The following is a 13,114-nucleotide window of genomic DNA, read 5'->3' on the forward strand; positions in this document are numbered from 1 at the left end:
CACAGCACTGAGAAATCTGAAAGAAATCAGAGTAAGAGTTCACAGCGCTGAGAAATCTGAAAGAAATCAGAGTAAGAGCTCACAGCACTGAGAAACCTGAAAGAAATCAGAGTAAGAGTTCACAGGGCTGAGAAATCTGAAAGAAATCAGAGTAAGAGCTCACAGCGCTGAGAAATCTGAAAGAAATCAGAGTAAGAGTTCACAGCACTGAGAAATCTGAAAGAAATCAGAGTAAGAGTTCACAGCACTGAGAAATCTGAAAGAAATCAGAGTAAGAGTTCACAGCACTGAGAAATCTGAAAGAAATCAGAGTAAGAGTTCACAGCACTGAGAAATCTGAAAGAAATCAGAGTAAGAGCTCACAGCACTGAGAAATCTGAAAGAAATCAGAGTAAGAGTTCACAGCACTGAGAAATCTGAAAGAAATCAGAGTAAGAGCTCACAGCACTGAGAAATCTGAAAGAAATCAGAGTAAGAGCTCACAGCACTGAGAAATCTGAAAGAAATCAGAGTAAGAGCTCACAGCGCTGAGAAATCTGAAAGAAATCAGGGTAAGAGCTCACAGCGCTGAGAAATCTGAAAGAAATCAGAGTAAGAGCTCACAGCACTGAGAAATCTGAAAGAAATCAGAGTAAGAGCTCACAGCACTGAGAAATCTGAAAGAAATCAGAGTAAGAGCTCACAGCACTGAGAAATCTGAAAGAAATCAGAGTAAGAGTTCACAGCGCTGAGAAATCTGAAAGAAATCAGAGTAAGAGCTCACAGCCCTGAGAAATCTGAAAGAAATCAGAGTAAGAGCTCACAGCACTGAGAAATCTGAAAGAAATCAGAGTCAGAGTTCACAGCGCTGAGAAATCTGAAAGAAATCAGAGTAAGAGCTCACAGCACTGAGAAACCTGAAAGAAATCAGAGTAAGAGTTCACAGCGCTGAGAAATCTGAAAGAAATCAGAGTAAGAGTTCACAGCGCTGAGAAATCTGAAAGAAATCAGAGTAAGAGCTCACAGCGCTGAGAAATCTGAAAGAAATCAGAGTAAGAGTTCACAGCACTGAGAAATCTGAAAGAAATCAGAGTAAGAGCTCACAGCACTGAGAAATCTGAAAGAAATCAGAGTAAGAGTTCACAGCGCTGAGAAATCTGAAAGAAATCAGAGTAAGAGCTCACAGCACTGAGAAATCTGAAAGAAATCAGAGTAAGAGTTCACAGCACTGAGAAATCTGAAAGAAATCAGAGTAAGAGCTCACAGCACTGAGAAATCTGAAAGAAATCAGAGTAAGAGTTCACAGCACTGAGAAATCTGAAAGAAATCAGAGTAAGAGTTCACAGCGCTGAGAAATCTGAAAGAAATCAGAGTAAGAGCTCACAGCACTGAGAAACCTGAAAGAAATCAGAGTAAGAGTTCACAGGGCTGAGAAATCTGAAAGAAATCAGAGTAAGAGCTCACAGCGCTGAGAAATCTGAAAGAAATCAGAGTAAGAGTTCACAGCACTGAGAAATCTGAAAGAAATCAGAGTAAGAGTTCACAGCACTGAGAAATCTGAAAGAAATCAGAGTAAGAGTTCACAGCACTGAGAAATCTGAAAGAAATCAGAGTAAGAGTTCACAGCACTGAGAAATCTGAAAGAAATCAGAGTAAGAGCTCACAGCACTGAGAAATCTGAAAGAAATCAGAGTAAGAGTTCACAGCACTGAGAAATCTGAAAGAAATCAGAGTAAGAGCTCACAGCACTGAGAAATCTGAAAGAAATCAGAGTAAGAGCTCACAGCACTGAGAAATCTGAAAGAAATCAGAGTAAGAGTTCACAGCCCTGAGAAATCTGAAAGAAATCAGAGTAAGAGTTCACAGCGCTGAGAAATCTGAAAGAAATCAGAGTAAGAGTTCACAGCGCTGAGAAATCTGAAAGAAATCAGAGTAAGAGTTCACAGCGCTGAGAAATCTGAAAGAAATCAGAGTAAGAGCTCACAGCGCTGAGAAATCTGAAAGAAATCAGAGTAAGAGTTCACAGCGCTGAGAAATCTGAAAGAAATCAGAGTGAGAGTTCACAGCGCTGAGAAATCTGAAAGAAATCAGAGTAAGAGTTCACAGCACTGAGAAATCTGAAAGAAATCAGAGTGAGAGTTCACAGCGCTGAGAAATCTGAAAGAAATCAGAGTGAGAGTTCACAGCGCTGAGAAATCTGAAAGAAATCAGAGTAAGAGTTCACAGCACTGAGAAATCTGAAAGAAATCAGAGTGAGAGTTCACAGCGCTGAGAAATCTGAAAGAAATCAGAGTAAGAGTTCACAGCGCTGAGAAATCTGAAAGAAATCAGAGTAAGAGCTCACAGCACTGAGAAATCTGAAAGAAATCAGAGTAAGAGCTCACAGCACTGAGAAATCTGAAAGAAATCAGAGTAAGAGTTCACAGCGCTGAGAAATCTGAAAGAAATCAGAGTAAGAGTTCACAGCGCTGAGAAATCTGAAAGAAATCAGAGTAAGAGTTCACAGCGCTGAGAAATCTGAAAGAAATCAGAGTAAGAGTTCACAGCACTGAGAAATCTGAAAGAAATCAGAGTAAGAGTTCACAGCGCTGAGAAATCTGAAAGAAATCAGAGTAAGAGCTCACAGCGCTGAGAAATCTGAAAGAAATCAGAGTAAGAGTTCACAGCGCTGAGAAATCTGAAAGAAATCAGAGTAAGAGTTCACAGCACTGAGAAATCTGAAAGAAATCAGAGTAAGAGCTCACAGCACTGAGAAATCTGAAAGAAATCAGAGTAAGAGCTCACAGCACTGAGAAATCTGAAAGAAATCAGAGTAAGAGTTCACAGCGCTGAGAAATCTGAAAGAAATCAGAGTAAGAGCTCACAGCACTGAGAAATCTGAAAGAAATCAGAGTAAGAGTTCACAGCACTGAGAAATCAGAAAGAAATCAGAGTAAGAGCTCACAGCACTGAGAAATCTGAAAGAAATCAGAGTAAGAGCTCACAGCACTGAGAAATCTGAAAGAAATCAGAGTAAGAGCTCACAGCGCTGAGAAATCTGAAAGAAATCAGAGTAAGAGTTCACAGCCCTGAGAAATCTGAAAGAAATCAGAGTAAGAGTTCACAGTGCTGAGAAATCTGAAAGAAATCAGAGTAAGAGTTCACAGCACTGAGAAATCTGAAAGAAATCAGAGTAAGAGTTCACAGCACTGAGAAATCTGAAAGAAATCAGAGTAAGAGCTCACAGCCCTGAGAAATCTGAAAGAAATCAGAGTAAGAGTTCACAGCACTGAGAAATCTGAAAGAAATCAGAGTAAGAGCTCACAGCACTGAGAAATCTGAAAGAAATCAGAGTAAGAGTTCACAGCGCTGAGAAATCTGAAAGAAATCAGAGTAAGAGTTCACAGCGCTGAGAAATCTGAAAGAAATCAGAGTAAGAGTTCACAGCCCTGAGAAATCTGAAAGAAATCAGAGTAAGAGTTCACAGCACTGAGAAATCTGAAAGAAATCAGAGTAAGAGCTCACAGCACTGAGAAATCTGAAAGAAATCAGAGTAAGAGTTCACAGCGCTGAGAAATCTGAAAGAAATCAGAGTAAGAGTTCACAGCCCTGAGAAATCTGAAAGAAATCAGAGTAAGAGTTCACAGCACTGAGAAATCTGAAAGAAATCAGAGTAAGAGCTCACAGCACTGAGAAATCTGAAAGAAATCAGAGTAAGAGTTCACAGCACTGAGAAATCTGAAAGAAATCAGAGTAAGAGTTCACAGCACTGAGAAATCTGAAAGAAATCAGAGTAAGAGTTCACAGCACTGAGAAATCTGAAAGAAATCAGAGTAAGAGCTCACAGCACTGAGAAACCTGAAAGAAATCAGAGTAAGAGCTCACAGCACTGAGAAATCTGAAAGAAATCAGAGTAAGAGTTCACAGCGCTGAGAAATCTGAAAGAAATCAGAGTAAGAGCTCACAGCACTGAGAAATCTGAAAGAAATCAGAGTAAGAGTTCACAGCACTGAGAAATCTGAAGGAAATCAGAGTAAGAGCTCACAGCACTGAGAAATCTGAAAGAAATCAGAGTAAGAGCTCACAGCACTGAGAAACCTGAAAGAAATCAGAGTAAGAGTTCACAGCACTGAGAAATCTGATATGATATAAACCGAGTCCGTTCTACAGTTTCAACCTAGCAACAAAAGAGCACATTTGTGGGCGGAGTCTAGGTAGATCAACTAGGTTACAGCAGAGCATCCAACATCTACTGATTATCATCAGACCTTATATAAGCTAGAGGTTAAATGCAATATATTGCTTAACCTCTGGACTATGACCTCTTGACCCCTCAGTCATACTCCCACAAGTCAATGTCCTGCACCCGGTGGCTGTGGGCCTGGTTCTGCCCATCGGTGAAGATGTAATACTGGGTGCTGTGGTAATCAGGCCTTCCACAGACCAGCTCCACCAATTCTCCATCGCTCTGAAGAACGAGGCGGCTGTTCTCCTCCTGAAACTGACCGTAGTGGAGCAGCAGGTGCTGGAAGCAAGCGAGCAGGCCTTTCCCCATGACCCCTGACCTTTCCAGGCTTGTCTTCAGCTCCAGGACCCTCTCCAGGTTCAGCGACTTGCCCAGGTAGGTCCTGCGCCGTGGCTGGACCACGAGACTGCGCTGGGGCTGCTGGGTAATGTAGGTGAGACGCAGCTCTCCACAGGTTATCCTCAGCTCCAGCTCGCTCAGGCCTGAAGGGTTCTTCTGGGCCTCGCGGCTCAGAACCCGTCTGGCCTGCTCCATGCAGCTCTCCAGCTCATCCTGGCAGAGATGCCCGGCGAAATGGCACTCGTTCAGACAGGTCGGGTCCAGCCTGGCGCCCACTGGGACTTTCTGGTGCAGCTCAGGCCCTTTCGGACCCAGACGGACGCTGTAGAGCAGGACGGGGGTCCCTGCCGTGATGCGCACCAGCTGCCGCTCACCCTCCACGGTGAGAGAGACATCACGACGCTTGGAAGCAGGAAAGCCCTCCAGCGTCTGCACGGCGAACTCCAGGTTGGTCTTCAGGTTGGAGTCCAGCAGCCCCTCCTGACGGATTTTAACCTTCGCAGACAGGAAGCTCTCCAGGTCCAAACTTGGCACTGTGTAGTTTTTGCTGGAGAAACATTGGAGTGCTTATTTTTGCTTATTTAACTTTTAACAGAGAACACACACCTGTACCCCTCTACACACACCTGTACCCCTCTACACACACCTGTACCCCTCTACACACACCTGTACCCCTCTAGCCCACGCTTGTCATTGGGCATGGCAATCTTAGGCTCATGTGCGGCTGCTTTAGTGTCCCATTCTATTGCGCAGTGCCTGTGTCAGCAAAGAGTGACCGTAAAATAGACGAATTCACTCAGTAGAAAAGCTGTTTTAATTACCAAGACTGGTAATATCCCTTATTAAAATGACCAACTGTATCAAATCAGTGACCTTACAGCATCACTGAGAAACAACACCAGAACTCTGCTGCACTGTTTCTATTGATTTGACATTTCACAAAGGAGCAAAATGCCTTTATTTACTATATTTTTAAATATAATCTCATATTCAGCAGGTGTCAGTTGGTAGAGAGCACTGAAAATGTGTGTCCTTGTTATTGTTTTCATTGCAGAGCGGTTTTGAGGACAGGCACCATCATCCTGAGGCTGTTTACTACACAGCTGTAAATACGGGAGCCGGCGGACGACCGGACACCAAAACATCAACAGGACTCACACAAGACAACCTGTTTGACCACTAACTATGAAGATGCGTAATGTGGAATTAATATTTCCACAGTCTGATATTTTTCTTTATTTTTATTGTTTAATTTATGCAATATAAGAAATGTTTAATATATTTCTGCTGTACATGTAAATATACTTATTTTATATACATACAGCACCGGGCAAAACTCTTATTATCTTGAAGCACCATATTATTAGAAGTATCTCCATTTTTCTGGATTTTTAATTTTCTACATCATTTTAACACACCAGCTGTCTTTGACATTGAGTGACAATTTCATGGTGAATGGACCAATAGAAATGCTCTAAAATCACTTAATAAAACCTCTTTACATTGATGTACATTGAAAGATACGAGTGTTTTTGGCCTCTTCTGTAAAGTTACTACATATATATACATATACACACACTAATATAGATAGATAGATAGACAGACAGACAGACAGACAGACAGACAGACAGACAGACAGACAGACAGACAGATAGATAGATAGATAGATAGATAGATAGATAGATAGATAGATAGATAGACAGATAGACAGATAGATAGATAGATAGATAGATAGATAGATAGATAGATAGATAGATAGATAGACAGACAGATAGATAGATAGATAGATAGATAGATAGATAGATAGATAGATAGATAGATAGATAGATAGATAGATAGACAGATAGATAGATAGATAGATAGATAGATAGATAGATAGATAGACAGATAGACAGATAGACAGATAGACAGATAGATAGACAGATAGACAGACAGATAGACAGATAGATAGACAGATAGATAGATAGATAGATAGATAGATAGATAGAAAGATAGATAGATAGAAAGATAGATAGATGCTAAATTTCCTTTGGGATCAATAAAGTAGATAGATAGACAGATACTTTATTGATCCCAAAGGAAATTCAGCAACTAAATATATAGATATATATATATATATATATATATACACACACACCCACACACACACACACCCACACACACACACACACACACAGTAACTACTCACATTTCACTCATGGCGGTGAACGATGGAGAAGATTTCCCGAGCAGCGCTGGACTCCGCAGGCCCGTCTCCTTCTGTCCCGACGCAGGGGACATAGACACGGCCATCAGACACGGTCAGCTGTGTCAGCACAAACATAAATATACATCCGTTGGACACAGATGACCGTTCAGTCGACTCATTTGTCAGTGCACCTTTGCAAAGTTTAATGCAGGATGAAAATGATTTACACTATTACGTGTTTGTTTATACTGAGAAACACTGCAATCAGCATCAGGTTCATGTTGAACGTTCCCACAAAAGCAGTAACAGATTTTCACGAGAGCCTTACCTGTGTTTACGTGCCTCTCTCTCCTTCTCTCTCTCTGTTGTGTGAATCTGAAGCTGGGCTGGGTTTTAAGTGAGCTCACAGCTGCACCTCCTCCTCTGTTTCTGAGAATCTGACCTGTTCAGTGTTTGTCATTAATTTACCATCCAAACACTTTCTGAACCTGCTTACATAAGGAACTCCAGCTCACACTGACGTCATGTATAATAAGTCTCCCTTTTCAGGCCGTTGGAAAGACAGAGAGCAGAATCAATATTTACAGCGTAATCAAATAAATAGAATAAAATAATCAAATAAAAACATTTTTTTAGAGTACATAAAGGCCCAGTCCCATTTCTTCTTTTACCCCTACCCCTTGTTTTCGAGTGTCTCCTGGTTCCTGAGCTACAGGGCAGTGGTTGAGATCTTCCCTCTGAAATGAGCCCCTCTAATAAAAGAGCATCACTTCATTAACAGCTACTAGCGCCGCTCTGTAGGCGACCCTGCCCGTGTGCAGGGACAGCAGAGGAGGGGAAAGTTCAGCTCCTCACTGCTGGGCTTTAGTTACATTTAGGGATCATACGCCTTCAAAGAGGGGGGCAGTTATTTATCACCCACCTGAAGTCAGTTATTCTCCTGTTCCACCTTAAGTAGTGCAGCAGTTCTGATGTCTGAGGCACCAGAATGTAACTGCTGCACCACTTAAGGTGGAACCGGAACTGCTAGCGATTTTTTAGGGTTGTAATGAAGAAAATGACCATAGTGCACTGAAACACCATTAAAGTGGATAATTCAATGCCTATCATAATTTTTTAACAGAGAAAATTCTCACATTTGTGGATTTCTTGGGTCTCGGTCTTTGGTTCCATTTGGAGGGTCATGTAGCCCCAACACTTCGCTCCACCCCTCTATCTCAACAAGAATCATGACTAGGGCTAAGTGGTAGGGGTGAGGGGTAAAATGGGACGGGGCCTTGGAAAACATTAGGGAGACATTAGCACAATTATATCAATGTTCAAGTAAGTCTAATCTAATCTAATCTAATCTCTAAATTTATACCACATAGAAAGCTACTGAAAGTGGACGATGGGTTGGCTGCACTGATAAACTGCTGACTGACCTACTGTTGAAATGTTGACTATCAACAGCACCTGCATACCTGCATACCTGTATATCATTAACTAACAGCCAGTGACGGTAAACACCTCCACTCGGCTAGAACTTAGAGAGAAAACGCTCTCGACTTCATTATGTAAACAGAAACTTTGACTTAAAAATTTGACATGGACACAAATCTGGAGTTAAGGGAGAATTCTACCCATTTCCCCAAAGACAGCAGTGACCTGCACATCCTTTTTTGACGTGTTTAATTGAAAACGCCTTTTGAAACCACAATTGTACAGTATTTATATAAAAATATAACAACATATAAAAATAATCAACCCATTATGGACAGTTTTAAAGTGAAACCAGTAGCTTTATAGTAAAATGTTTAGTGTTGTGTTTGGGTGGCACGGTGGGTGGCGCTGTCGCCTCACAGCAAGTAGGGCCTGGGTTCGATTCCCCGGCTGGGCACCAGAGTCCTTTCTGTGTGAGTCTGCATGTTCTGTCTGTGTGGGTGTTCTCCAGTTTCTCCCCACAGTCCAAAGACATGCAGTCAGAAAATTGGATGTGGTAAATTGCCCTTTGGTGTGAGTGAATGCCTGTGTCTGTCTGTCCCTGCCACGGAGTGCCGACCTGTCCAGGGTGTATCCTGCCTTCCGGCTGATGACCGCTGGGATAGGCTCCAGCACCCCCCGCGACCCTGAGGGAGATGCGGCTTGGAAGGTGTGTGTTGTGTAGTTGCCTGAATTAAGTAGAAGCATTTTTGACATAAAAAACAAACAGGCCACAGGTGAGTTAGGAGGGAATGATCCAAATGTTAGCACTGGCCTGGTGCCAGGTTTGCCTGGTAAAACAAATAAGTTGAATTCATTCAGAACCATCAGCCAGCTGAGTTTTCACACTGTGGAATTAGACCTCCGCATGTAATCCATCCGTGCAGTGAAACACCACATACACACAAGTCAACACACACACACATTAAGGGGCAATGAGCGCACTTGCCCGGAGCGGTGGGCAGCCCTATCCACTGTGCCCGGGGGAGCACTTGGGGGTTAGGTGTCTTGCTCAAGGGCACTTCAGTCATGGACGGTCAGCCGAGGCGACCAAACCGGCGACCTTCCGGTCACAGGGTTGGTTCCTCAACCTCCAGCCCAGTCGAGCTGAGCTGGTACCATGCAGTGGAAAAGCAGCTTAAGACGGATCTCAGACTTGGTGCAGAGCTTCGCCATCTGCTGGCTTTGGAAAGACCCTGTAGTCTTGTAAAGCCATCTTCAATTTTTTGTTTGTTAATTAATGATTTGGGTCTCTGACAGAGTGTAAAATACCCAGCACGTTACTTCACACAACCTGTTCTATGCCTCACCGATTCATTATTAACCTGCGTTTCAAACACTAACAGCATGGGGGCGATCTGTTTGATAAATAAATAAATAAATAAAGTCGGCACGTTGTTTTCTGTTTGTATACATGTGAAAAAGACACTTGTACTCCAGGGAGCGAACGACAGAGAGGATGAAAGCGGTGAAGGTGCTGCAGGGCTGAGAGGAGCAACGAGGTTCTGAAACCTGTCGCCGGGTAAAGGCCAGTTACCATGGCAACCAGGAGCTGCCAGAGTGGCGTGTTTGATGGATGACAGTTTGAGCCGCAGAACAACAGATCCTCCACCTGGAGACTGCTTACAGGGAGAGGAGAGAGAGAGAGAGAGAGAGAGAGAGAGAGCGAGAGAGAGAGAGAGAGAGAAAGAGAGAGAGAGAGAACAGAAAAAGATGCATGAGGTCAGAGATAAAGTGACAGAGAGGGAGAAAGAAACAGGTAGAGAGAGAGACAGAGAGAGACAGAGAGAGAGAGAGAGAGAGAGAGGGAGAGAGAGAGAGGGAGAAGGAGAGAGAGCAAGAGACAGAGAGAGAGACAGAGAGACAGAGAGGGAGAGGGAGAGAGAGAGAGACAGTGAGAAAGACAGAGAGAGAGAGAGACAGAGAGGGAGAGGGAGAGAGAGAGCGAGAGAGAGAGAGAGAGAGAGACAGTGAGAAAGACAGAGAGAGAGAGACAGAGAGAGAGACAGAGAGGGAGAGGGAGAGAGAGAGCGAGAGAGAGCGAGAGAGAGAGAGAGAGAGCGAGAGAGAGAGCGAGAGAGAGAGAGAGAGAGAGAGCGAGAGAGAGAGAGAGAGAGAGAGAGAGAGAGAGAGAGAGAGAGAGAGAGAGAGAGAGAGAGAGAGAGTAACTGACATTAATCTCTATTAGTGCTGACAGTGTCAAGATATTTGTCAGGCCCTGCATGTAAAAAACACACACACACACACACACACACACACACACACACACACACACACACACACACACACAGACAAACAGACAGAAAGACACACACAGAGACAGACACACACACACACACTCAGGTTGAGGTGTCGTGCGCTCAGTTCTGTTATGGATGATGAGTGAGACAGAGAGGATAAAGAGTTTTAAGAGATAAGAATAAGGAAACAGAGATAAATGAATAAAAAGACTGAAATAGTAAAATAGGACCGAAATGAAATAATAATAGCAATTATGTGTGGAAATACATCATGAGGAAGTTAGTCATATTTATTGATTTTTATTTATTTAGTTATTAATAAAAGAATAACATAAAATATAAAATAAATCATATATTTTCATCAATAAATGTGTATTTATCATGTAGTATTTACCCAAATATGTTTGCTGTATAAATAAATGCACTTCTCCAGCCTGAAGAAGTAAAGGACTGTCCAGATTGTTACCAGCATAAAGTTCAAAATTCAGCATCTGTCATTGTGTGGAGGGTGTTAGTGAGTAACCAGCATGGCCATGAACGCACCATTAACATTGAACAGATGCTGGAGCAACATATGCTGCCTTCTAGATGCCGTCTTTTTCAGAGACGTCCTGCTTATTTCAAGAAGACAAATCACAATTATTTAGTGCTGCTATAAGGGACGGTGATGTAACACAGTGGTCAACTGGCTCCTGCTCCAGATTTTGGAACATGTTGCAGGCATTAAAAGCAAAGCTCGTAAGCTCTGGTGCTGCTCTTGCATTGTTTTCAAATTAATAAGGGTTCATTTACTCGGTAGGTTCATCTGCAGATGCTTCTGGACACATCCTCAGTGGTGTTCCTGGACTCCTCCAGCTCGCTACCTGCCCTAATCGAGATGATGCTGTAGAGGGAATTTTTTTGTTTGGAATCAACATTTTCAACAATATAAGTCCAGATAAAGGCACGAGATACTCATTATGCGACACTCTTAAGACGTTGGGTTCTTTAGTAAAGACAATGGTTGCATCAAACCATGAACACTCAAAGAACCATTCGCATGCTTAATGGTTCTTTGCATGGTGAAACTGTTCTTCAGATTGGTGGAGAATGTGTTGCATATGGTTCTTAACCCTGAAAAAAGGGTTCTGCTATTGTTACAGTGTCAAGCTTGTAGCAATAGAATAGCCTTTTGGTGCTACATAGAACCATGTACAGCACAATCTCCAGCAATCTGCATGCAAAATGGTTCTTTAAGTGTTCAAGGTTCTGTATAGAACCACTGCTGTTCCTTTAAAGTCTAGACCTGTGCAACTTCAATGTTTAGGACTAATCCATAGGACAGAGTGATGAAGATGAAGATGAGGACTGAGAAAAGCTGTTTAGCATTGCAAATATATAAATAAATAAACTTATTAATTAATAAAGCTTTAACACCCACACTGTGTTATGTTTGAGAAGGTGATAAAACCTTAAGGTAGATACTTTACTGTTAAAAAAATATGATAAATGCACCTGAACAGCGTAAAACTCACAATATAACCTGAACATTTTTGTCATATTGAAAAACAATGTTTTGGTTCCTAGTTTTGATTTAAATCTACATAATGTAAGGTGTAATATAAATATATGCATTATATGCAAAGATATGCATATAAAATACCACATTACAAGTTAATAGCATTAAATATTATCACTATATTACTAAATCAACAAGTGATTCCAAATTCCTGATGGGTAGTGTAGGTTGGAGACTGCATGCGTCTGTATTGTGTGTTTGATAAGTTGCGTATTTTGTTGTTATTTTTAGGACTGACTCTGAAAAATGTGCTGTGCAAAGAAACACTCATCCAAAAAATGTGCAGTGGGCTTCAGAAATAAATGCAAACAAGGAAACAAGCAGTCCTGTTAAAAAACGGAAAACGGCTGTAGAACATTCCTTTATTCTTCTTTTTTGACATTTCACGGAAAAAAAAAAAGTTCACATCGAAACTGAACGATGCTGAGATTTCAAACGGGCTTCTGTTGAAGGAGCTGCGTGATAGACATGGGTTTTCATAGTTTTATGGGGCTCTTGCTTTTTTGTGTACTCTCAGAGTTTGAGATGATCACAGACAGAGAGACTCAATAACAACAGATATCATATTAACGGTGAACGACGAAGAGCGGCGGTGCTGTGAGCCGTCGGGGCTGAGACAGGAGTAGACGACCAGCCTCTGCTCTGGAATTCATTTCAATAGCAGGTTTGTACCTTCATGGTCTGGACACAGTGAGCTTATAGAGACTCACATCTCAGCTGCAGGGACGGTCGGACCAATCAGTCACCACTCAAATGCTTTAGAATCCACAAACAGGACATTCTATTAAAATGACACAAATCTGTGACAAACACAAAAAATTTGAAGTAAACGAGGAGATTCGCGCTCATTTTGATTTACATTTATTACTTATTTTTCCAGTTTTTGCTTTATTTTTTTCTGTTATCTGATTCTGCTGACACATATTTTGCTTCTGGAACCTTTTTGGCACATTTTGTCAGGGACTGGGTCTTAGGCCGTTCACCCGGGCTGCGTTCAGCCTGTACAAAACGTGGTAAAACGTTTATTTGAACGTAAACGATGATGCACTGAACAGTCTGTTGTATTACGCTAGCGGTGAAGCGATGGCAGCTGAGAAGGCCATTCTTGGTGTCCTTGTAGCGTA

At 42.1% G+C, this 13,114-nt stretch overlaps 1 protein-coding gene across 1 annotated transcript; it reads right to left on the reverse strand.

The window, feature by feature from the left end:
* Positions 1-4,081: 4,081 nt before the first annotated feature.
* LOC108440808 lies at positions 4,082-7,180 on the reverse strand. The gene is made up of 3 exons (XM_017719923.2): positions 7,060-7,180; positions 6,732-6,848; positions 4,082-5,090 (listed from the first exon to the last, which is right to left on the reverse strand). The coding sequence occupies exons 2-3, from the start codon at positions 6,833-6,835 to the stop codon at positions 4,292-4,294; spliced, it is 903 nt and encodes a 300-aa protein (XP_017575412.1). The 5' UTR covers positions 6,836-6,848; positions 7,060-7,180; the 3' UTR covers positions 4,082-4,291.
* Positions 7,181-13,114: the final 5,934 nt, after the last annotated feature.

This window comes from Pygocentrus nattereri, chromosome 5 (assembly GCF_015220715.1).
Source record: "Pygocentrus nattereri isolate fPygNat1 chromosome 5, fPygNat1.pri, whole genome shotgun sequence".
Taxonomy (NCBI): Eukaryota; Metazoa; Chordata; class Actinopteri; order Characiformes; family Serrasalmidae; genus Pygocentrus; species Pygocentrus nattereri.

Excerpts from the sequence above, each read along its gene's own strand:
- LOC108440808 (XM_017719923.2), bottom strand. The coding sequence starts at position 6,835 with ATGGCCGTGTCTATGTCCCCTGCGTCGGGACAGAAGGAGACGGGCCTG. Across the intron at positions 5,091-6,731 it reads TTCACCGCCATGAGTGAAAT|CAAAAACTACACAGTGCCAA; the intron begins GTGAGTAGTTAC and ends ATGTTTCTCCAG.